The 24,602-nt window shown below is 41.5% G+C and overlaps 2 protein-coding genes across 11 annotated transcripts in view; one reads left to right on the top strand and one right to left on the bottom strand.

Moving 5' to 3' along the window:
* Window positions 1–6,774, top strand: part of zbtb46 (zinc finger and BTB domain containing 46) — a 60,003-nt gene extending 53,229 nt beyond the window's left edge. For 7 of the 9 annotated variants that reach the window (XM_039800019.1, XM_039800020.1, XM_039800018.1 and 4 more), the window contains 3 exons: window positions 221–579; window positions 2,054–2,096; window positions 2,211–4,881. In XM_039800019.1, coding sequence (XP_039655953.1) covers window positions 221–579; window positions 2,054–2,096; window positions 2,211–3,010 — 1,202 coding nt within the window. In that variant the 3' untranslated portion in view covers window positions 3,011–4,881. Of the gene's footprint in view, window positions 1–220; window positions 580–1,942; window positions 2,097–2,210; window positions 4,882–5,786; window positions 5,963–6,072 lie in introns of those variants that run through there. The other 2 variants (XR_005639183.1, XM_039800023.1) reach the window with 2 other exon arrangements.
* A 3,864-nt stretch (window positions 6,775–10,638) lies between these two features.
* The window catches only part of si:rp71-79p20.2 (zinc finger protein 704), a 43,872-nt gene continuing 29,908 nt past the window's right edge, over window positions 10,639–24,602 (bottom strand). Inside the window, exons 5-9 of one of the 2 annotated variants that reach the window (XM_039800330.1) lie at window positions 23,380–23,480; window positions 20,577–20,850; window positions 19,363–19,503; window positions 17,230–17,357; window positions 10,639–16,662 (exon numbers count right to left, since the gene is read on the bottom strand). In XM_039800330.1, the coding sequence (XP_039656264.1) occupies window positions 16,551–16,662; window positions 17,230–17,357; window positions 19,363–19,503; window positions 20,577–20,850; window positions 23,380–23,480 (756 nt within the window). In that variant the 3' untranslated portion in view covers window positions 10,639–16,550. The remainder of the gene's footprint in view (window positions 16,663–17,229; window positions 17,358–19,362; window positions 19,504–20,576; window positions 20,851–23,379; window positions 23,481–24,602) is intronic. The other variant, XM_039800331.1, reaches the window with a different exon arrangement.

Below are 24,602 nucleotides of genomic sequence, written 5' to 3'. Positions count from 1 at the left end.
AGAGAGAAGAGAAGCCCTAACCCTTTCCCCTCGGCTGGTGGAAAGTGAAACTTCAGAGTTTTTCTTCCTCCCCCTCTCCATAGTGTTTGATAGTGTAGCACTGGCAGCCTCTGTGTGCCCCCCTGCCCACTCTCTCCCGTTGTGTTCTGGTGGCCAGCTGCTAGCAGAGTTGCAGTTGTACGTGAGTGGGTGGGTGAGACTCGTTTCCTGTGCTCCTCAGGGCTCCGCTCCAACAACTACTGCAGCACGCTCCGGCCAGGGGCCACGGGGGCCACTATTCATAACAAACAGGGGGCTGGCTCCTCTCCTCTTCCTACTCTTCCACTTCTTCCTCTTCTTCCTCCTCATCTTCCACCAACACCACCGACACTACCGCCATCATCATCATCATCATCATCATCATCATCATCATCATCAGCATACTTCCCACCCACTCCGCCCACACCACTGCACCCCTCTGAGCCTCGGCCCCTGGAGGCCCCCGGTCTGCGGGCCGGGGCACCCCCGCTGCGCTCAGAAGGGTTGGACATGGAAGTGGAAGAGGCCGGCGGGGGCCCAGAGCCCTCCACCTTGCCTGAGGTAAGCACACAGAGCCTGGCTCAGCTCCAGGGCAAAGGCTGCTCTCTGGGTACCGCTTCTCCAGTCAGATAAAAGTTTGTGAGAGTGAGTGGAGATGAGCATCCAGGGGGCAGCTTCACCCTGTTTCTGCAAACACACTGAGAGGGGTTGAGGTGACAGAGAATAGAAAGGGACTTGTGACGTGGTGGGGTTGTGGATCTTTATAAGGAGTGGGGGTTATTTTTTTTTTTTTACACAGCATCCCTCAACCCCTCTCTGTATCTCACTCTTTGTGTGGAATCTGGCATATTTCCTGCTACACGGTTTTATTTTGTTTGTCTTTCTTTTCTGTTTGCTTTCTTTGCTTTTTCTTCCGTCTTATCTTCCTTTTTTCACATCTTTTTTTCAATATAGCCAGACCCAAATTCACCTTTTAAGCCAAGAGTCTTTGCTCAGCATGAGCGGTAATGTAGTTTAGAGTGGTTACATTAGAGATGACACATGTTGTCACAATGGCAGCGTGTGCTTCGAGATGGCAGATAACAGGCAAGGTAGTGAGATGAGACTGAGTAGAATCAATACAAGTAGACAATGAGAGGTTTGCTCTCGCAGCCCAGGAAATTGTTTGTTCTGTTTGGTATGTGTGTGTGTGTGTGTGTGTGTGTGTGTGTGTGTGTGTGTGTGTGTGTGTGTGTGTGTGTGTGTGTGTGTGTGTGTGTGTGTGTGTGTGTGTGTGTGTGTGTGTGTGTGTGTGTGTGTGTGTGTGTGTGTGTGTGTGTATGTGTGGGCGTGTGTGTGTGTGAGCATGGCAGTATGAGCATGTGTGGATGTGAGTTTTGTGCCAGTCTGTATGTGTACGCTGTGTGCGCGGGTGAGCGTTTTAGGAGCAGCATTTGATTTCAGTGGACCTGCCTCCAAACAAGCCTCCCTATCTCTGCGGACAAGCCATCTGTTTGCCCAGTGCATGGTGTTCTGTTCTCAGAGAGGAGGAGGAGGAGGAGGAGTGTAGGGGCTGAGGAAAAAAAGGTTGGGGTGAAGGAATGGCAGGAGCATCGAGTAGATGGAGAAAGGATAGAGTTTCGATGGGATGTAGATGAGAGAAAAGACAAGGGGGAGGTGTTTTGGTGCACCTTGCTGTATCAGGCAGATAGTATTATTAATACTGTAGATCAACCTAACTGCTCATTCTGTGTCTCATAGGACGGCTCTTGCATCCAGGAACTGTCAGCTATTCATAAGACTTTTTGTGTTTGCTTGCTAATTTCTAACAATGTATCTATGTCTTTAAGTCATTTTAATCTGTGTTTCTCTTGTCTTGTCTCTTCTTTTTTTACTTTTATGTCTTCATGTCTTTGTTTCTGTGTTTCTCACGTGTGAAAAAAAGTTTGTCTTCACAGCTTGTCTCACCTGCCTGCCTCCTGCATGCCCACACAACAATCCATACAGACCGAATACATGTGTGTGTGTGACATAACGGGATGTTTTGTGCTTACAGGAGGGTGTAAAAGACAAAGAAGACATGAAAGAGTACAGCACAGGTATGGTTTAGGCTTTAAAATTGAAGCATGTCATGTTGATATAACTTAAGAGAGAGTTTGTACCTTTTATCTTTTTCTCTCACTTTTACTCTCACTTTCTTCTCGCTATCTCAGCCTTGGAAGGTGACCAGTCTCCTGTCGAGAGGGATCAGATGGGCGATGAGAGCTGTGCTGGTGGCTTGACTGTGCCTGCGTCAGTGTCAGTGGTTGGCAGAGGAACTAAAGGGCTGATGGTGCTGGACGAAGAGGTTGGGTCAGGGAAAAGAGTCCTGCCAGAGCCCGGTGCCTGGCCCTCACAGGGGTTTGCCTGCTCCCTGTGCAAACGGCTGTTCAGCAGCCTGGAGCACCTCAGGGAACACGAGTACCGCCACACCCTGTCTCTGATGGCCTTGTCTCTGGACTGGCCGAGCATGCACGGTCCGTACCACCAACCTACCCAGGCCCATCACCAGCCACAATCCCAGCCTGCCCACTTCCACCAGTCCCATTATCGCCCTGCAGTGGAAGAGCTTGTGCCGGCGCGCTACCTCTGCTCCCAGTGCCCCGCCAGCTTCACCCTCAAATCCAACGCCGACCGACACGAAAAGACCATCCACTTTAAGAAGAAGCTGATGCAGTGTGTGTACTGTCTGAAAAACTTCAGAGACCGCACAGACCTGCACAGGCACCTGTCCTCTGTGCACTCCAAAGAGAGAGGGCACACCTGCCCTGCCTGTGCCAAGGCTTTTAGCACCCAAAAAAACCTGTCTACACATGTTAAAGTGTGCTGCCAGGTGGGGTCAGTGCCAGGAGATATGCTGGGAAGAGGCACTGGGATGGAAATTTGTCAGGGTGGGGTTATAGATTCACTGTGGCGGCTTTCTCAAGAGATGAAAGTTGACAATCATGATCTCAGTATCAATTTGGAAAATTGATGCAGGCCGCATGCTTATGTACACATAATCATTCCTATCAGCTAGCAGTGTATTGTTAATGCCAAAATGCTCTGTGGCGTTATTGCACTGACAAGGGAAGGATTCCTTTTAAATCAAGTATCTGTTGACATTTTTAAAAATACCTAGGGACTACTCTTTTTTTACAACTTGTTAAATATTATGTTATTATTTTTTTTACTATGAATTGACAGCTTACATGTAAACAATGCACAGTTGCTATGCAAAGCCGATCGGTTTAAACAACAACTGACTGAAGTTATAAGTAGAACAGATTTTTAAGTAATCTTTAGGTTTGTGAATAGTTTGAGTGTGCACTGATTGGAACCAATAACAGGTGAATAACTTTTCTGTTGTGGTGCTGACTCGAGAGACGGGGGGGCGTCTTTCCGCCTCCCTGACCCAAACCACTTGTCTGGCTCTCTGTCGCCAGTCACCAGGCTGACTAAACTCTTCTCTCCTTTTTAGGCAGAGAGATCTTTATCTTTGTGTCCATCCCTGCATTATGGGCACACAGACACTCAGGCTTTACTGGGGCTCACAGCCCACACAACCACACCACCTGCAGGAACTTTGTAGAATTGCAGCATGAGACTAGAATTAAGACCAAGATCAGATTGTTTCTGTTGCCAGTGGTAGCGTTCCTCAAAATAACATAAAACGTAAAGGAATATTATTATTTATCTATTTTTTTAAACACTGTGGTTACTTTTCTTTACACTGAAACTCAAAGCAAAACAAAGTCATTGTATCACCATCCCCACTGAACACGTAGCTTGTCATCTCATCGCTCTGACATGATTACCTTCAGTCAGTGCTGTCAGATCAGTGCAGATGGAGGGGATGTGTCAAACCAGACAAAGCCAGCTAAACAATAGACCAGTAGAAGCTCTGATGGGGGTTGGGTGGTGTCATTTTCTCTCTCTCTTTCCATCTCCTCTATCCCAGATCTGTAAGTCTTCTTTTGGCTGGAGCTGGATAGTAATTGGTCCGGCCCTTCTTAACCCCTGACCTCTTCATCTGAAGAGGAAGTGGGGACCGAGGGGCAGATGACCCTTAAACCAGATGAGTTTAGTGATGTCACTGCTGCAGACAGATAACAGTGTGAGACAAGTGGGGAAAATTCAGGAGAGGAATAAGGGAGATGGTGAGTGTGTTGCAGAGCTGCGAAGATATTGTAATCAGCATGAGCACTGACTTCAAAATCATTGCTAATATAAATTCACACCAATTTCTGCCAAACATTCAGGCCTGCAACTATAAACCAAGATATTTTCCTGATACAGCCCAGTTATGAAGGTGCATTGTGTGTACACCCATACTGTGAGTAGTACATACCCAAAGGGAAGACAGCCACCTGTGTTTCCCTCTAATATTCCACAGTCACTCCAACACATAGAACTGTAATTTCTATGTGTTCAGTAAAAGCAGAACTTGTGTCTATTGGGAACATGCCCCCTTACCTGTTGTGTGTACATACACACAGGGAACACCCAAATGCCAAATCCTTTCTCATACTAAATCCCGTCTCTCAGGTAACACTCTGTTCTAGCCAGCAGCTGAAACGGACTGGCAGGCTCCAAGAAGTTAGCAACTAATCAGGAACTCTGCAGAGCCAGCCATTCAGGAGAAACGACAAATACTGTACGGCTGTTGTGTGCGATTCTTGAGATGAGTGAATATGTGTTATTGTAAATGTTGAAAGATATTTAATTTTAGAATATATAATTCCCTCCTTTACCCCCCCCCCCCTCCATGCACTGTACAAAGATATGTACTTTTCAAAACGGAATTATATTCTGCTTGTAGTTTTTGTGCTGTAATTAAACTATGATGGAAAATGTTTAATCCTCTCCGTAGTTTTTATCTGTGTGTCGTGCACACCATTCACACAATCACTAGTAATCCTTTCTTTTGTCTTTGCATTTTTAACTTGCCGTTCTAAAAAAAAAAAAAAAGTGAATAAGATGTTCAAATCTGTTGTGCAGTTGATGTGTACTTGTACATGTTTTGTGCTGTCGAGTGTTTAATCAGAGCAGAAGTCGATTTGCAGATGGAGGTAATTATATTGTATCGCTTTAAAGCTTATAACCCTGAACTGTGTGGTTGACCCCTCCTCTATGTACAGTAGTTGTGTTGTGCTTGTGTTCTCATAAATTCTGTCCTGATCTCTCATGGTCATACACTGTATGCCTTGACTGCAAAGTTTCTCTCTCTCTCACACACACTCACACACTCACACACACACACACACAATCCGTTTACTTGGATGCCCTTCACCTGGCTTAACAACCATTTAAGTCAAGACCTTGAGATAATTGGTTTACCAGACCTTTACACAAGATTGGGACATGGTATTAACATTAGTTTTTATTTTTATTTCTTTGCTGAAGTCTCCCTTTGTGTGTGTGATTTTATTTCCCAACCCTCAACCTTCTTGTGATTGTCTGTGTTTGTCTTTCTGTCTGTGTTTTGCTGTCCATAGCACAGACCCTCTAGAGCAACTAAGGCAGACTGAATGTTGTGTGTCGTGTTTATAGGATCTCTTTATTGCTTTAGTATGGAGGAAGAGCTGTTGCCAGGGCAACTGTAGCTTTGACTGGGATTGGGGTGGCCATGGGAATTGATGGTACATTTCTAGACCATGGCGCTAATTAAATATAATAACTGAAAAGTGATGTTTTTGGTTTATTCAAAAGAGCTTGATTCAAAACTAATCTTGTATCCCTTCTTTTTCTCCCTCCTTGTGTCCACACAGTGAATGACTTCACAGTGATCCGTAAAAAGTTCAAGTGCCCCTACTGCAGTTTCTCCGCTATGCACCAGTGCATCCTAAAGAGGCACATGCGCTCTCACACTGGCGAGAGGCCCTACCCCTGTGAAATCTGTGGCAAGAAGTTCACCAGAAGGGAGCACATGAAGAGGCACACACTGGTGAGGGCTAGCTATGCGATTACCAGTAGGGGGCAGTAAATCACACCATATAGGCTACCAAAGTGTAAATACATAGTTTTTATGTTGAATTGTGTGTTTCTGTCCAACAGGTCCACAGCAAAGACAAGAAGTATGTGTGTAAAGTGTGCAGCCGGGTCTTCATGTCAGCAGCCAGCGTCGGAATCAAACACGGCTCGAGGCGTCACGGCGTCTGCGCCGACTGCTCTGGCCGGGGCATGGCCGCTCTGCTGGACCACCACGGGGAGGTGGGAGGAGACATCTCTCCGGAGGAGGAGCTGTATCCCGGCGACCGTTTCCACGATGACCAGGCGGAGTGCGACGGTGACGGAGAGGGGGAGGAGGAGATGATGGTCGAAGGGGACGGGGAGATGATGGGAGAAGGGGAAGATGAAAGAGGGAAGTGGAAGGACTCGGGGATGACCTCCGAGGCACACGGAGCACTGGACAATGAGAAGGAGGAGAGCGACTCCTCGGCACAGGAGGGGGAGCAACAGAACGGGAGCGAGAGGGACTTCACCTGGATCTCCTAGAATCTGTCAGACACCTATCAGCGGCTCGTCAACCAATCTCTAAAGATCTCTTGTGATCTCTCAGGCAGAATCCTCTGCTCTCTTTACCCATTCGTCCCACCGTGGGCAGGCCTTCCTTTGAATGGAAATGCTGTAGGGTGATGCGCGACAATGATCTAGAACCATCATGAGTAACATACTCAAATGCACACACGCACACACACACACACACACACACACACAACACACACACACACACACACACACACACACACACACACACTTAGGCTATTCTCAACCTTGACTGCCATAGTAGAAGAAGAGTGGTCAAGAGATGGCTCGAGTGCAAGGCTTTTTCTGCTTACCTCCTTTACTTCTGATGCAGTGTTTTTGTGTTTCTTTTTCTTGAGGGTTCAGGCCAGAGTCCAGTAGTTTTCTACTCTGTCACAACAGAAATCAACGAGGACGCTGCCAAGGACATGGCCAATGCTAGACTGAAACTTTGTATGTTTGCCATCACAATCACCATGGAAACCAAGGATCACTGACAGTGTAGGGAAAAAGCCAGGAGGGGTGGAGGGGGGTGGGGGGGGGAGGGAGGGACGGGGGGTGTGTCTTGGTCCCACCTCGGCTGTAATGTTTCTTGGGAAAGTGTCTCTCTACGAGTGAAGGGAGAGTCTCAATCTATTGCAAAGCTACACGTGTCAGAGGAGCGGGCAGCTTGATGGCACACTGTCGTTGCAGAGTCCTACTGCCACAGACTTGCACTTTAATGACAACTGACTCCTATGAAAGCCCTGAACCCGTGGTTTACATTTTTGATCTGATCTTTATTTACCTAAACAACTCGGTGACCGCACCTACCTTTAAGGATATACTTTATGTCCTCTTGACTGTTATCACAGTATAGAAATCACTGAATCTTTGTGCAGATTGCTGTTTATATAGCCAATGCCTTTTCAGTGGGATCCTTAATCTTTTCTTTACTTAAGTTAACCACACAGTTTCTATCAATCCATTCCAACAAATACTGAAGAATTGACTAATGTACATATGGTTTTGTTTTTTATTTAAAAGGGGAATGTGTGTGAGACAGAGAGAGTGTATGTCAGAGTTTGTACACAACGTGGACATCTTGTGTCTGCTTCCCTGTTTGGAAAATCAACAATGGATCCACATGACCTACACGATTAACTCGTTCTGTCTCTCTCGCTGTCTCTGGTTCAGTTTCCCAAACAGTGAAGGTTGTGATGATAGGACCTGAGAGCCATGTCTCTCACAGCGAAAGAGGAGCTGCCTTTGTTTCAGAAACTGTTTTTTTCCTTTCTTCCTTTTTTCAGTCATGTAGTTCCAGTTTCTCAATACAGAATATGCAGCCTCTTTCCATGGTTTATCTTTCATTTGGTGATATATTTTCTCCAGCTTTGTAAGGCTAAAAGAAGAGGATCAAAATTGTGCTTGAAATTTCCAAGTTTGATATTCGTAGAGAGTGAATTTTTTTTTTGTTTAAACGCTATTTATTGAAAATTTATGGATTTCCTAATTTTTTGGAGAAGTCATTCCCTCCTCTCTCTCTCTCTCTTTCTCTCTATTTTTGGGTGGAACACGATGGGTGTTTGTATGCAAGTATGTTTGAGTGTCCAGTGTCCAAAAAAAGAGTCTATATTGATTTCTTAAGATTATTTCCATGTTTTCGGCAATGTTATTGACAATTCAAGTGAGCCAGACGAGATGTCTTATTATGATTATCAGAACAATGATTACTGTTGTTGATGTTACTATTATTAATTATTATTAAGTGCTGGATGCTAAGCTTTATTGTGTGTTCTTTTTTTGATATTTTATATCTTGTATAAGAAAAAAAGCTTTTATACTTTGCCTTGTTGTGGACAGCAAGCCATAAGGCTTTTATCAACCTTTTATTGTGCCAGTTTACGCTTTTTCTGTCGTATTTGCTTTTTTACCAAGGGGAAAAACAACTTCACTGTCAAACTTCTCTGTTAGATATTGATTGAAACATATATTCAGCACACGCTTTTGCATCACTAATGTACACTAATTGATTAATATCGAACCAAAAACAATCTAGTACCTTGTATACATGAAGTGCTTTTCGTTTCACAGTCTGTGTGTGCAGGTGCTTTTTTGGATTTATTGTCGTGGTTAACAGTTTTGTTGTTGGGGTTGTTTTTATTTTTTTAACCGGTCAATATTTGTCACAGTTTGAAAAAAAAGTGCACATGCTATGGTATTATTGTGAATATGAAGAAGGGCTGTGTGAAAGGACCGGCTAGCTTTTGAAGATCGCATCTTAAAACCAAGCTGATTAGATATATTTTTTTCTAGTTTCTACTGTCTCACGCCTGGCATGACACACACAATCAAGTAGAAATGCAGCATGCAGACACAATGCTCCCCTCAGACAGTGTTGAGTCTACATGCTGTGTTTCTATCTGCCAGTGTTTACTGGCTTGAGTTCATTTACAAAAAAAAAAAAAAAGGGAAAGTGAGCGCTGCAGTCGTAACTCTGGGAAACATGTTGTTGCCTGTCTGCTACAGGTGGCATGGACTGCACTTCCCATTAACCTCCACTGAGAAACTCTTAGTACAATCTGATTTTTGATGCGTTATTCATGTCTGGCAACTGTCTTTATTTTATTTGTATTATTTATTGTGTTTTTGTTGAACCCATCTATCAAAAATTTTGGGTAGAAAAAAAAAAGAGACAATGGGGTAGGATTTTTTTATGAATGTCAATGGTGGGTGTGGAAGGAGCCCATGATCGGCGACAAATCTCTGTCCTGTGGTGCCATTGTGGCCACTGAGAGACATCTGGATGTATGTGTGAATCCCCGGCCCTGCGCTCTTCTCACAACCTGTACTGTATGTCTTCTTCCTCATACTGGGTTGTACTTCAGGAAAACGTCTGCCATCAACCCCTCAATATGTGCCTCAATGACATTTCACCCGTGTGCTTGTGAGAGTGTCTGTTACCGAGAGATGGATATGTTTGTGTCAACGGATAGAGATTACTAAAATGTGGCTGATCAGATTAGAGGTGCAAAATGTTTGAGGATAAATCTTCGAAGAGACAGATCATGATGGGTGACTAGATTCTCCTTCCCACCGTGTATTGATGACCTATTGTGCCCTATCTGTGGTCTTAACTGCATGCCTGTGCTTATTTCGTCATACCAAAGCAACGTCTTCGGCATCTGCACACAACTGTCTCATTCCACACGATGCAAAACTGGAACTGTTTGCTCTATTGCAGATGAATATGGGTATTCTTAGACGTGTACAAATTGCAATCCTCATTTAGCCTGTATAGCTTGATTCACACGTGCAAATCATGAAGCCATAGATATGGGTATATCTATATTATACTATATTTCAAAATTGGCGCTTTTTACTTTAGATTTTGTTCTTCTACTAAGAGTGATGTGTGTATACCTTCATATATATGAATTTATATTACTATTATATATTATTTATTTTCTCTCAAGTTTCAGAAGGTCTTTGATTTGTAAAAGGTCACACTTGAAGCTTGAGGCTTGTTTATTTTCATTGGGAATATTGTTCAATATGATACTGACTTTATATTGATGATTATCATAAACCTGTGTTTGTAACAAAATGTGTTAAATAATCCAAAAAAAAAAAACTGTCCTGTTTTTACACCTGTTTTGTTTTTGGGCAGATTTAAGTGCTCTTGTGCAGATATTTTTTCGGTTGATAGTACTGATCACAAAACATTTTTACAGCCAACCATGAGCCTCCTGTTTTTGATGTTGGGGCTGGCCCACCGGCCGTCCAAGCCTCTTTTTAACTTCATGTTTAGTGGAAGAATTAGCTTGACTATTATTTGCAAAAACCAATCAGTCTCAATAAATTTTGAAATTGCTGCTGTAAAGAAGTGACACGTGTGTGTTGTGCCTTCTTGTTTTCTTCTGCCTCTTGGGAGGGTTGATGTACAAGTGTTGTTATGACCACCTGCGGTCCACAAGGGGGCAGAATAGACAAGTTAAAGAAAGTAGACACAAAGGAATTAATCCTGACTATTGATTTTACATTGCTACATTTCCTTATTTGGACGAGTAGCCTAACATAGCCTGCATTCATTATTTATTTACACCAAAGATTCTGTCGGCAGACTTCTTCCATTCAGGTTTATTTTCTTTCTGTCACAATACATCACATAGATCACATTATCAGCATCATACATGGTCATCCATCTTTTCAAGCACTAGTCATAGGCTTGACATTCACACAAATACTCTTTGAGTGCACCACTCCTCAGAAAGTGCTTCCTCCGTGTGCGTGGGACTGCTGATGAAGACCAGAGGCCGAGCCCACACACAGGAGAAATCTTGCCCTCCAGTGAAGACCCGAGGCTGGCGTTACATTTCCCTCAAAAGCTCTTTTAGCTTTGTGTTTGTGTTTGTCAGGCTGCAATGAGCATTTTTTACATTTAGAGGAAAATGGACTACATCAGCCTTGGGCTATCAGTTACTGAAAGGGGAAATCTGACACATAAAACCCTTCAGTGTTGTATCTCCTAACAAAAAAAAAAAGAACAAAAAATGAGCAATGCTAGACATGCAATACAACCTCAAACTCAACCAGAAAATCAATCAATCAATCAATCAATCAATGAGAAAACAAAAACAAGCAAAAGTCAGTTTTCACACCAGCCTGTGTAAGGCTCAGTAAAAACATAACTGGAGAAAAAAGGTAATCGAATGAGAGATCTGACAAATAGAGGGGTAAAAGCCCAGACAAACAATAACGCCACAGTAGAAGAAGCAGAGAATTGAGAGGAGCTGCCATTGCAATGTATTACATTACATTTGATTTGGAAGGAGATCTATTGGCTTTGCTGCTGCTGGTTTACGCACAAACGAAAACTGACATTCAAGAAAACGGCACATACATTTTGACAAACATAGGAAATATAAAATGAAGGCTTTATTTGATGCACATTTCAAGGGTTTAGTTTAGCTTAATATACTGGGTAAAGGCTTGGGTGGGACCACAGTAAAGCTGGATAGGACAAGAACAGGAAATGGTAAAAGGACAAGGTGATCAGAGAAGAATCACTGTAGTGAAAAGGAAATGGGAAGGATATGTCTAGTAGGAAACAAGTGGAAGACACTAAAAGCGTGCTGTCGGTTGGAATGTGCAGGGCAGGATAAAGATTCCCACAAGGTTAAAATTTGAAGGTTATCCTGCCTAACATCAACTTCACGTCACAACCACAAACAACATCCACCACCATGATAACCACACATATTCAGAAACATTTCTATTTGGCAGGGAGAAAGACAAAATAGGAACAGAAAGCATGTGAGTAAGTAGCCCGGATGTCACCAAAAAGCTCAAGTTAGTTCTTGTTCCATTATAAAAGCATCTCATTGCACAAAGTAAGATAGTAAAGCAATACTGCATAGTTGCATTATGTCATGACATAGCAGTGTGGCGACAGCGGTGGGTGTTAAAACGTAGATACCAAAATCAAGACGCACTACAGGTTCACTACAGGCAGTACGAACTAGCCAGCAATTATAACAACAAAAAGACTTGTTTTTATAGGTTTTACATTCAACAGGTTTTTTTTTCTCCCCTTTGCCTCCAAGCTACAATATACATAGAATCTTTTACGTGTTATGTTCACTATAGCTTCTCAATCGACGAAAAAATGTCTGAAAGAAAATAGTCTGAGCAACTATACTGTAAAAAAAAAAGAAAAAAAGTTTACTTTTCATATAACAAGAAAAACAACAACGAAAACAATATATGAAAAAGCCTCATGGTTCTTTTTATGTTGCATTATGTACAAGAAAGCCCTGAAATGGCAAATCCATCTTTATATCGCCACCGCGTGTCTGCTCTCTTCCCCTGTACACCCGTTAACAGTCACCGTCAATCTCCATCTCCCATTTTATAGGTGAAAGTTGTAATGCATTTTTGCAAAAAGTCCACAACAGCAACTTTGTACCCACAGTTCTTTTCTGGCCATAATGACACAAGCCGAGCGCTTACGGATACGACTTGAGCCTTGATCTTCACAGGCCAGTTTAGTGCAACTCGAGAAAAAAAAATTAAAAATAAGGTGGAATAGCGGCAACCACAGGAACCTGTTGGCTTAAAACATGCCAACAGTCCCATTTAGTACCAGCAAAAGCATCAGCCTGTAACCCTGCTGGTGGAATCTAAAAGTGCTTAGGATGGAGAGAGACCTGATGGGGTGCATTTGACACTCAATGAACGATCAAACCAGAGATAACAGAATTAAAAGTGGTATCCAGCACTAATAACAGTATCTACATAGTTACTACCTCAGCTCTGTAAAATGTAAAGAAGAAAGGAAGCACAAAGATGGGCTTTATGGATAACTCCAGGCAATAAAGCACTGTAAAAGCATCGGTTATCAAGACATTAATGTGAAGCCACAGACTGAGACTGGTGTTATCCCATCACTGAGACAAGGCAGGTGCTGCTTTCGGCCCTTGGTACTCCTCCAAAGAAAAGGCAAAGTGACTGACTACCTAAGTACCACACTGTACTTCCCAGTACCACACTTCTAAAAACAGACAGTATGTTTAGTACAATCAATCTGACAAGAGAGCAAGACAGGCTATTAATGGGGGACCCTAGAGGTACAGAACCCCCTATCCCTGACACCCCATTTATTCTATTGGGCAGTGATGATATCACTCCCACCCTCTCGGAAAATAAGAAAATCCTTTTACTTCAAAATGTGTGTATATAAAATGTCCATGTATAAAAACATCACGCATTTGCGCAGTGCAACGTAGTGCAATTTCATTAGGTCAGTATACCTTTTTCCTTTTTATGTTCTTTTCATTGGCACTTTGTGAAATTTCTGACCGGAAGAGACCGGAAACTTATCTGGGATGCCAGTGAAATAAACGGTTTACAGGCAGGATCATTCATTTTCAAAACAAAAAGGTGGTTTAAGAATAGGAAATGACTGTGATATTGTTTTACCACTATTACGGCTAACAAGTGTGCTTAACTTAGCTTGACTTCAAGCCACCAATTAACAGTCAAGCATCTGCTTTCATTGAGAAGCGATAACGTGGTGTCAGCCAATAGCAGACGGCACCAGTGACCCGGTGGCGACAGGTGAAAGCACAAGGTGTTTCTATGGCGACAGAGGTCTGAAGTCATACTGTACCTCAGTCAAGGATATATGCTCATATAGGAGAGGACAGGCACTGTGTTTGTGCATGTGTCATAGGTAGCTATGGTGGTCAGGTCAGTGTCAGGAGCGCTTAGAGAGTAGACAACACACAGCAGAATCTACATTCAAAAAGCTGCTAACAGCACAAGAGCAAATCTCTTCCAAACTAAACATCTACTGTCACAAGAGCAGAACAGAAAATTACCCGTTAGAGTTTTTCTTTCTTAGGATAGAGGGTGTCACAGGTTGATAAGCCCTGTGAGGCAAATTTGAGATTTTGAGCTAAATAAATAAATTGACTTGACTATAGTCCATGGGAAGCGTGAGAAGTTATCATCTTGAAAAGATCATTATTGTCTTTTATCATTATCATTTACTAAGTCGACTTAGAGAAAGTTAATGACTATATGTTACTAATGATACGAATAATCTTCTGGGGATCTCTGAATTTAGGAATTACTTAAAAATGTTATTAACTATAACTACTGATGTGTAGTTATGTATTTTCCTTTATCATTTTTATCACCAATAAGAGAGCATTACTGAAAATACACTTCACCCTGTAGGGGTACAGTTTTAGGCTGGTAACCTTCAAAGAATAACTAGCTGACTTGTATTTGTCTTTAGTATGAACACTCCTGTGTTACAGGAGTGTCTTTTCAAATTATAAAAAAAAATAAAAAATCCAAGTTTCTCTAAAATATTAAAAGGAGCAGTGTGTAGGAGTTAGTAGGATCTAGCAGTGAGGTTGCAGATTGTAACCAACTGAATACCCCTTCCCTCATCTGTAATAGAACCTTTGGTGGCCTTCTGGTAACGTAAAAACGTTTGTCCATTCTGGACTACTGTAGAAACATGGCGGTGCAACATGGCAGACTCCAGGGAAGAGGACTCACTCCTTATGTAGATATGAAGGGCTCATTCTAAGCTGAAACGGAAACACAATTCTTATTTTCAGGTGACTATACACTGATGAAAACATAATTATGAATATTATATTCCATTTCTGCCAATAGATCCCCCTAAATCCTACAAACTGCTCCTTTAAATGCTAATGTAAGGTTACCACTGCCATTTTTTCTTTCATCATTGTGTATCTTAGATAATAATATAGAATTGCCAAACTGGTTTAAAAAAAAAAAAAAAAAGGCTTTAAAATGAAAGGGTGCTATTTGCTATTTTTTTAATACAGGTGAAGGGGATATATCCAAAAATTACAACGGTCTAAAAGTCTACCACCTATATTACATCTAGGCTTGGGAAAGCAGGCGTGACACTTTGTATTACAGGACCATTCTAAACTAAACAATCTTTACTTTCACTTTGGTGAAACATGTTTAAACTGTTGCTCCACTTCTGTATCAATCAGTATACAGTTGACTACCTACACTGCTGCTCAGCACTGACTTGATTCTTACTTTTTATTATTTTCAGACCATTCTAGGGGTTCTAGGGTTAAACAACTAAAGGGTTCCTATGAAATGTCTACAATTGTTGCAATGTTGGTTAGTGATAGATATACCAAAGACTAAATATTGGGTAACTTCTCCAATTAAAACTAAGAAATGAATTCAAATGTCTGACTTATTATCATCAGGTAGTGACTGCTGGGTTACAATCTCTATGTTATTTCCCTACATACACAAGTTACATCAGTCAGACTTTAAGTTAAAGTTTCAAAGGGCAACTATCATTCATACACTGTATCATTCATTGTGGTAAACAATCTCATTAAGAACATCAGCTGTCAAAGGAAAAGAAAATTGCCTTTCTGCATCAACTCACCTTAATTATGGTGACAATGACAACCACAAAGCAAGACAATATTAAACGCTGTAATCCTGCTGATTGCACAGTGCAACTGCTAATTGCTTCAGCAAGTCATTGCTGAAAATAAACTCTATATAGGAAATAGATATCTACTCTTTCAGGCATACACTGTGGTTTCATTGATACTCTGATACTCAGGACTTAAATCTTCAAGGTGCATATCACTTGGGTACAAGCATAGAGAAGAAGAGATATTTCATATTTTGTGTACATCTCTCAAAAATATTTTGGAAAGTCAAGGGTAAACCTTCTGTACCACTTGTGTGTGAAGGTTTTGTGCATCTTTGCAAAATTACAAGAAGTACAGCTGGCTGTACAGAAGTTGCTTAATGAACAGGTAGTAGATATTGAACAATATGTACTTCAACATAAAGTTGATATCAAATAAGGCTGAAGAAGACAGTGATGCTAGATTCAGGATTTAGCTTACACCTAAATTGTTGGTTGTAAGTGAACAGGCTTTTGGCCTTTGGTAAGTTTAAAGTCACTTTAACAGTGACAGTGAAAAATGGATATGCTACAAAGGTCTTACTGAGCAAATCTGGTGTTAACCCTTGAACCTCCAAAAAGTCATGATCCACCCCATAAACAGTAGACTACTTGATGCTCCTATAATAAACGACAGAGTATACCAAAAAGCGTATCTGTAGTCTTTAAACATTGCCTTCAGTTGAGGCTGTGAAAAATGGCAAGAGAAAAACAAAAATCAAATCAGAAGGTTCCAATTGAAATGTTTTCCTTATTCATGAGTTTCAGTCTCAGAAAAAGTCACCGAACCTGCGTAAAGTTCTTTTTTTCTTGCTGATTTTTTGTCGTTTGTTTTTACCCACCAATTGTATTTTCTCTTTGTGTTTGGAAACGGAAAAGAGAGAAGGCGAACCCCCTGTAATGCTGGAGGAAGCAGCACTGAGAGCTCCATCGTGAAGAAATCTCCCCTCGTCTCCTCAGTGGAAGAGTCCACCTACAGCCATCGCTCCGAGTGAGAAAGAGCTCATCTCACGGACACGGGAAGGGGACTGGATTAGTCGGTGAATCTCTGACAGGCTTTTTTCCAGCGGCAGGCTGTGCACCACATGTCTCTCTTCTCCATGCCGTACACCTTCCGGCACTTCTTCGCCTCCCCACGGGGTTTCCTTGGTAACAGCAGATGTGACAGCATAAGGACATGCACACAGACATCCAGACGCCCACACAGGCATAAAAACACACATGCATGTGCAATGTGCTCGAAGTAGGGGCAGGGTCAGGCACGAATACTAACACTCAAGTCTTTAATTTCAACAAGTCGATATAAATGTTATCAAATGCATTCAATACATTTCTTTGAAGAGGTCAATGATTTGATGCAACTACATTTTTTTTTTAAATGTGATCTGATTCAGCACGAAAAAGTGCAATTAAGAGGTTTGGCAGTGCTTAGTGTACTTGTTGTGGCTGGTTCCTGCTATTTTTCAAACCACTCAAACTACAAACATCGTCACAAAGGGAAAGCAGCTAATTTCAAGCGATCGTGATATGGAGGAGAAAAGAAAGATAGAAGAAGAAAGATAAAAGAAGATAAAAGTATTTATCTTAAACACTTAAACAGCTTCATTGTTGAGAATAACTAGAGATAACTGGAGCATAACTAGCCCTACTTTCTTGATTTAACCAACACTCCTCACACAATCGCACTGACAAATGACTGCTGCATACAGTACCTGGTTCCTGGTGTTGATTTAGGTGCCGGTGTTATTAAAGCATGGTTCTTGTTAACAGTGGTGTGTGTGGTGGCTGTGGGCTGCCGCTTTTCACCGATGCTAACTGTCCGGACATGAGCAACAGGGCCCTGCAAAAGTGGAAAGACATCATAAGTGCGTTGTTCAATATTATGCTGATGCAGTGTAGCTGTAGACTTCATTCTACATGACAATGACAGATATACAGAAAGACACAACCTTAATTCTGTCCCTGTCACAATAAAGTACTCACACCTCTTGACACACATCAGACTGGTCGCTTATAACTTGGTATTCTGCCAACAGCTTACCGGAGCCGAAGGTCAGCTGTTCATGTTTCATACTTGATGCGTTGCGAAGCAAACGCTTCGGTCTCACATTTAAGGATTTGTAGTAACCATTCACAACGCAAAATACAGTAGAATGACAGAAAAACTATTTTAACTAACTAAGAAAACCACTCAATCTGCCCCTGACTGCAGATTTGTGGTCCTGCGTGTTCACATTTTTACATACAGACGATAACATGATTTCCTGGAGAAGCCGATTCTTTATTTATTTTAGCTACTGTCGTCATGTGTCACCGTGATTGGCACAGCGATGAGACCAGTGATGTGTATTCATTCATCACCACACCCTCTGACCTATATTCACCTTCACCCCTTTTGCACTTTGTGCAACTGCACACACATGAACCAAAAATAGCAGGTGCGCATGGAGACGCCCACACAGTCTGTGCACCCAAGAAGTACCGCTTTGCACGATTAAAACAGGGCCCACGGGATAAACAGCACAGACACAGTCTTAGTTGTTAGTCTTAGTAACAGTTGTGAAGGAGTTAAGGATCAACGTGGTTTGTCTTGGTCTTCTCAGTCTCAGTGCAGCTTTAAAATACTGTTCAACAGGAAGTAAATTTACTGTTGCCATCCCTACAGTACATTACTGAGAGATAATTCTTTATTGCCTCTGATTAACAAGAGCCACACTATGACCTTGTGGAGCACAGCTGTACAGTGTAACTTCTATCAGGAGACAGGCACAAGTTAACACAATTACACACAGATGACATCCAACGCATGCAATATTACTGGATACAATTTTGTTTTAGACTTGTGTGTGTCATAATACATGCATGACTTGAAGTTTTCTGCAACACAACCGAGACAAGATAGAGGAACTAGTTAAATATCTGCTTTTGGTGTTCCTCCTGGGCTATAATCAGAATTTATATGCCTATATAAGGCTGTTTTGTATAACATAAAAAGTAGAGTTTCTGTTTCTCACACTGCGAAGGCAAATGTTGAGAGATTAATCTGTACCATCATCACTAGCTGGCTGCATTATTCAGATGCAATCCTTTCTGGTATGTCTAAACCACAGTTCAAAATCAATTTAATAAAATGAATGTTTTAGCTCACATTACTGTACATACATTTTGTGTGTCCCTGCAGTGGTTGGCTGTCAGTTTTATTATTGATTTTAAGACCCTTTTATTGGTTTGTAAATCTTTAAACAGTTCTGTGCCTGAGTACGTCTGATGTGCTTTAAAGATACAATATGTGCCCCCTAGATCCCTCCTGAATGTCTTCTGGATGTCCCATGGGCCCAGACTCCGATTCAAGGCAATGCTGCTTCAGCCATTATGGGCCCAGCCTTTAAAACAGCCTACTAGAGGCCCTGATAATGTTAAAGACTGCATTTTCAAGTTTTTATTTCTATTGTTGTATTTTAAATTAATGAATCCTAAACTTTTATTACCTTTTTATAAATTTCTATTCAATTGTATAAATCTAAAGATAAAAAAACGAATGAGACACATACGCATGTAATGTTACATATGCAAGCACATTTGGTTTTATGTGTTCTTATGTTGATTATATGTAAAGCACTTTGAATAGCATCGTTGGATGGACTGTGCTGTATTTAGAAACATTTATATATAATAATTTATATATACAAATGTAAATGAAAAGATGATGGTATTAAGAAGCAGAGAGAGTTAAAAACCCCAAAAAGTGACAAAAAGCTACAAAAGAAAAAAAGGTTAAGAGTTGAAACAGCAGGAAAGAAATTTAAATCAAAGATTAAAAAGGCGTGAGACAAAGCCTCACTCACCGGGACGCCTTTGAAAATGACAGGAGGGGATTGCCATGACACACTGATGCCGTTCCCTGTCCCAATTCCAGGCCCGGTGCCATTACCATTGCCTAACCCAGCCAGCTCAGGACCCACTGGGATACTCACTGGAGCAGTGGCCTGGAACATGGACAACCACCCCACCATAGCCAGGAGAGGACACAACAGAAAGACGGAGGGACAGGAAAGGTGCAGATAGAAACAGAGAAGAGAAAAAAAGATCATATAATGAGCAGGGAAGGCATTTCTACACCTTTACATCAGAAATGTGCCTTCATATCAGCTCTGATCAGGTATCCAGAACACAACTGCCTACCACAAAAACTTTGCATTTTACGTAAACAGAAAATATCTGCGAGTTTTATGATTATGGATAAACAATACTGAGGTAGAATATGGCACAAAACCGTTTTGAAGACAGCATGAAGAATAGCAGTGAGAACATGGAGTTAGCAGTATTTAATAGAAAAGTATGAGTGCAGTGCAATGTGAGAAGTAGGTGTTGTAGTTTCAGTGCGTTTACATACTGTAAGTCTATTTTCAAGTGCATTATGTGTTGTCATGGCAACTAGAAGTTCCGTACAACCTCAAACCACTGCAAAGGACTGCATTCAATATTGAATAACTAAAAAGAAATTATACTTTAAACAAATGTGTTTTTACAGCTAAAACAAGAATTTCATTTTTACCCCCAAGGGCATGTAAGTGAGGAGTGCACATGAATTTGTACAGTTAGGTGGAAGAAAAAGAAGAGAAAGGACAAGCATAAAGAAGAGGGAGGAGGCATGGATACCCAAAGTAGTTCAAATAAAGTGTTGCAAGCAGGAATTTGAGCATGATTAAATCTTTTTTTCTGCCTTAAAAAATATTCAGATTTTGTTCTTCATGTGAACCGGTGTTAATATTTGCAACAACAAAAAAATTCCCATTCCTTTCCTTTCTCTCCCTGGGATATACTCCCACACTGGTGTAGGAGTTAAGTCATTCACTCTGACCTCAGAGCTTTTTTTCCCACACTGATCTCAAAAACTGCCCCTGCAGATTCAATAGAAATCTGAAACCTTTGTTGCTTTGTAACATACTAACTGCTTAATGTTTTGTCTTCTTTTCAGGGGGCATTGCAGTTGCATCAAGTTTAAGAAATGTGTTTGTTTGTGTATTTGTGTCCAAAGTCTGTGTCTTGTGTAAATTACCTGGTAGGCGTGGTCAGTGCGGATGTGGCAAAGCGTGGAGGGAGCTGACTGACTGAGCAGTGTCGGGGCTTGGCTCTGCGAATCGTTCATATTGATGTGTTCAGAGTGAGGGACAGCGGTGAGTGGTGGAGGGAAGATGGGCGGAGGGCCAGACGTGGTGGGGGAGGTGGGTGTGAGACTGGACAAGCCCTCCGTTAGGCTGTCCATGTTGACCTCGATCTCCGAGTAGTAAAAGTCCTCCTCTCCATCGCTGTAGTCCGAGTCGCTGTTTCGCCTGCAGGAGAGAAACGGCAGCTACTTAAAAAACTCTTTAAGGATATTCCTAAATTAAGGCTATCTTAGCTTAGTTTTAATTTCAGTTTCAGCTTTTGAAGTAATAATGAACAGCATTGAACCTCTTAAACTTTGGGTTATGCAGCTTTTGAAGACACAGCTGATTGCCCCTCTCGTCTTGCATCACAGCTGCTTTATTGATGCACAGCTTCAACACTGATATGACCACATCTTTATGTAGGTAGTACAGGTGTGTTCTGAAATGAAGTCCTTTCATGTCAAATGAAAGTGCCAGAAAATGCTTTATGCTATGTTTTTTAAATTATTCCACTCACTTCGCTCATCTGCACCTCATGATGTACCATTGAATTGGTGGCTCAGGTCCATGATCTCAAATAGACATTCACCTAAAGACTGTTGCCTGTGCTCGAGGTTGGATGAGTAGGCCTATGATATATTGCAATCTAGCACACTGTTTTCATGCTGTTAGAGATTTCTCTGGAAATAAAGCAGAATACATTTCAGTGTACTGAAGAAGAAATAATAATAAATAAAAGAAGATGTACTCATGAGATGTATTCAATGTCACATAGTTTCAATTTTACAATTTATTTGCGGATGTTTTTAATCTCGAATTCAGTATTCAGTAGGATTTTGAAAACTTCACCAAAAATGCACCAGCAAATTCACTGCACACCATGCACATAGCTATGATTTATAATGATGAACTGTAAACATACAAACATTACAGAAAAGATAAGAATAATGAACGGATTCTAAAAAGCATTAGGGTACATTTTAAAAAATACCTACCGACTTGGGATCGTAGTGATTATGCCAGATGCCACTGTCTTTATCTTTGATGATCGATTTTACTAAAATACCAGTGTCATCTACAGACATAAGCACAGCTGTCAGGTACAGTATATGACCAAAATAAAGTGCAGGATATGGTTGCTCTTCCCAGCAGCAGGGGGCAGTAAAAGTCAGTGTGCTGCAGGGATCCTCAAACAGACGGATGGAATGATAATAACTGTGTGGACAGTTTTTGAGGAACCACTAAAAACTGTATGACGTTAAACTAACACATGGAGTACCAGTCTGAGTCTGTCTCTCTCCCCTTGCTTTTAGTAATATTATAAACATACAATTATCATAATTACCATTCCCTTTAAATCTTTGTGCAAACTCAGCAAGTTTGTACTGCTTTGTACTTCACTGCGTGACAAATGTATCATTTTATATTATCTTACGTGTACCTGCTGCATTGGATAAAAGCAGTGAATGTAAACTAGTGCTGTGTTGCTACAATGTGATACAATGGACCACATATGATACAACGTGACATTTTTTACATTTATATCATATTCAGTTATCTTTAAATCTTCGTAATAGAGCTGTAATACCCAAGCTCAGCTGGTCAGATGTAAAGGCAGGCAGTTGGACAGCATCCAAGCTGCGACATGTCAGATGTGGCACTTTTCTTGCCACATTATTTAAATCACAGAATTCAACACTACTACCCCGAAGCTGCAGAGAAATTATTACTTAACTGTACATACATGACTACACAGTGGAGGTCTTTATCAAAGTGAAAAATAAAGCCTGCAATTATAAAAAAAAAAGAAATACAAATAAAAACATAAAAACTTTTAAAAACTGTCAGTGTACTCTCGCTTTGCCAGACCCTCCTTCAAAGCGCGCTGGAGGAGAGTCTGGCTACTTCACATAGCATTCGGGGATGGGAGAAAAACTGGTTTAAGGCGCTGACACACCAACCCGATTATCGGCCGTCGGACAGTCTGGCGAGGTCGGTGACTCAAGTCTGTTCAGTGTGTTCCGTGCCATCGTCAGTCAGAGGAGCCGTCGGCATCCATTTTGGCCGATTTTACTTGTTGAATCGGCCAGTGGGCAGTCATACTCAATGACCAATCTGATTGGTGGAGTGCTAGCCCTTGACTAACGAATCAGTGCTTCTTCCACAAGAAGAAGCCCGAGAGCTGACAACACCAGTATCTTGTGCAACAGAAAACTCAGATTGGACAGATAGTCTAGCTAGTTGTCTGGATTTACCCTACCCTTAAAATGTCAACACAAAGGAAGCCCAAGGCAACGCATATCCAGCCTTAATTATTAAAATCTGGCGAATTTTTCCAGCGGCAACTGAGCAATCTCGGAAGTGGAACGTCAAGGATATAGACTAGTATCACAATGAAGATCATCAATGTGACTCATACAGATCTTCATACTGTGCCTGGTGGTGGTGGTGGTGGTGGTGTGTGTGCATGTGTGTGTGGCTTAGTTGTAGTGGTTCAGCTACGACAAAAACTTAGGCTAAGTGCATAAGACACACAACTAGGCAGCAATGCATGCAAGACTTTATGGAGAAAGGAAACTAATATATTTTTTAAACATTTTACATCTATAAGAGAAGTGAAGAATACGGCTAATAGTTGGTAAATAATCCCTGTTGGAGACAATAACTAAGCACTACGTGTGTTCTGTTTTCCTGTGATGACCTGCGACTCACCCCAGGTGGACGGTACGGACGTGTCGCTGGATCCCTGAGGAGGTGCTGAGGACCTTTTCACAGTTCTTCCATAAGCACTTGAACATCACCTTCATGGAGTTCTGAAAGAGACGTTTAACACAAAACCAACTTGAGTCTGAAGATTATGAGCTAATTTGGAAGTGTCAATATAAACACAACATAGTGTGTTGTCATTCCATCTATGTTTGGTTTATTTATTTAATCTTTTAATTCAAGCCCTTGGCTTGATAATAATTTGTTTTAACAACGGAAAAACCACTAGCCATGGTAGAAACAGTGATCAAACTAAACATTATCTGCAGAACACTGATGAGTATTTCATGGGAAATGGAGGTTTATGTTTTTATCTCATTGGCAGCCTCAATACAAAAAGGCCTTCGTGGGGGATTGAGTGCCAAGCTACAAGGGGCCAAACACTACACCTCATTAGAGCGTGATTAGAGCAGCAAGCCTATAAAAATAGAAACCCAATATGTGACAAGTTGAGACACATACAGAGTGAAAGAGAGAGAGAGACAGAAAAAGACAGGGGCAGAGAGGGCAGACAATGAAACTGTAACCTCTTCTCTCTACCTCACACAGTACTTTCATGTTCACCGACGATGAGCACTTTTTTGATTTGGACTCTTCCTGCTGTCTGTGCATGTCGTGATCTGAGGCGAAGATCCATCTTACCAGAAATAGTTTTGTGTTAGGGTGCAGCCTGGGGGTGCCCCTAATGTTTAAAACAACATTCAAGGCCTCTCACAAAATTGCAACTAAATATGCATATATGTACACTCAGTTCTTCATGTATACATAGATGGGTACACAAACACACCTGTGAAAACCACACTGATCTCTTTCTAATCTCTGATCATCAAAGGTAGCATTTGTAAATGCTTATCACATTTGCTTGTAACTCTCCTTGGTTCATAAGCAAGCCACGAGGATGGATGGATGGATGGATGGATGAAATGGGTGTTTTTTATTTCAATTAATTTTCTCTTTTGCCCATCAGGGGCTGGCAGCTGTCCGATGAGCAGGCAGGGACCTGCATCACTGCTAATGAAAGGCAGTGGGTGTGTATTATCATTACCTTTCAACAGACTCTGGAGAAAGAAGGGCAAGAAAAGAAGGTAGGGAGGAAGCAGGAAAGACAGAAAGAGGAAAACTGAGAAAGAGAAGTGAGAGTTTTTATTAGTGGTTTTGTTAACTCTATA

This window comes from Perca fluviatilis, chromosome 5 (assembly GCF_010015445.1).
Source record: "Perca fluviatilis chromosome 5, GENO_Pfluv_1.0, whole genome shotgun sequence".
Classification (NCBI taxonomy): domain Eukaryota; kingdom Metazoa; phylum Chordata; class Actinopteri; order Perciformes; family Percidae; genus Perca; species Perca fluviatilis.
The sequence above is the reverse complement of the archived record's forward strand: the minus strand, read 5'-3'. Positions and strand labels throughout refer to the sequence as shown.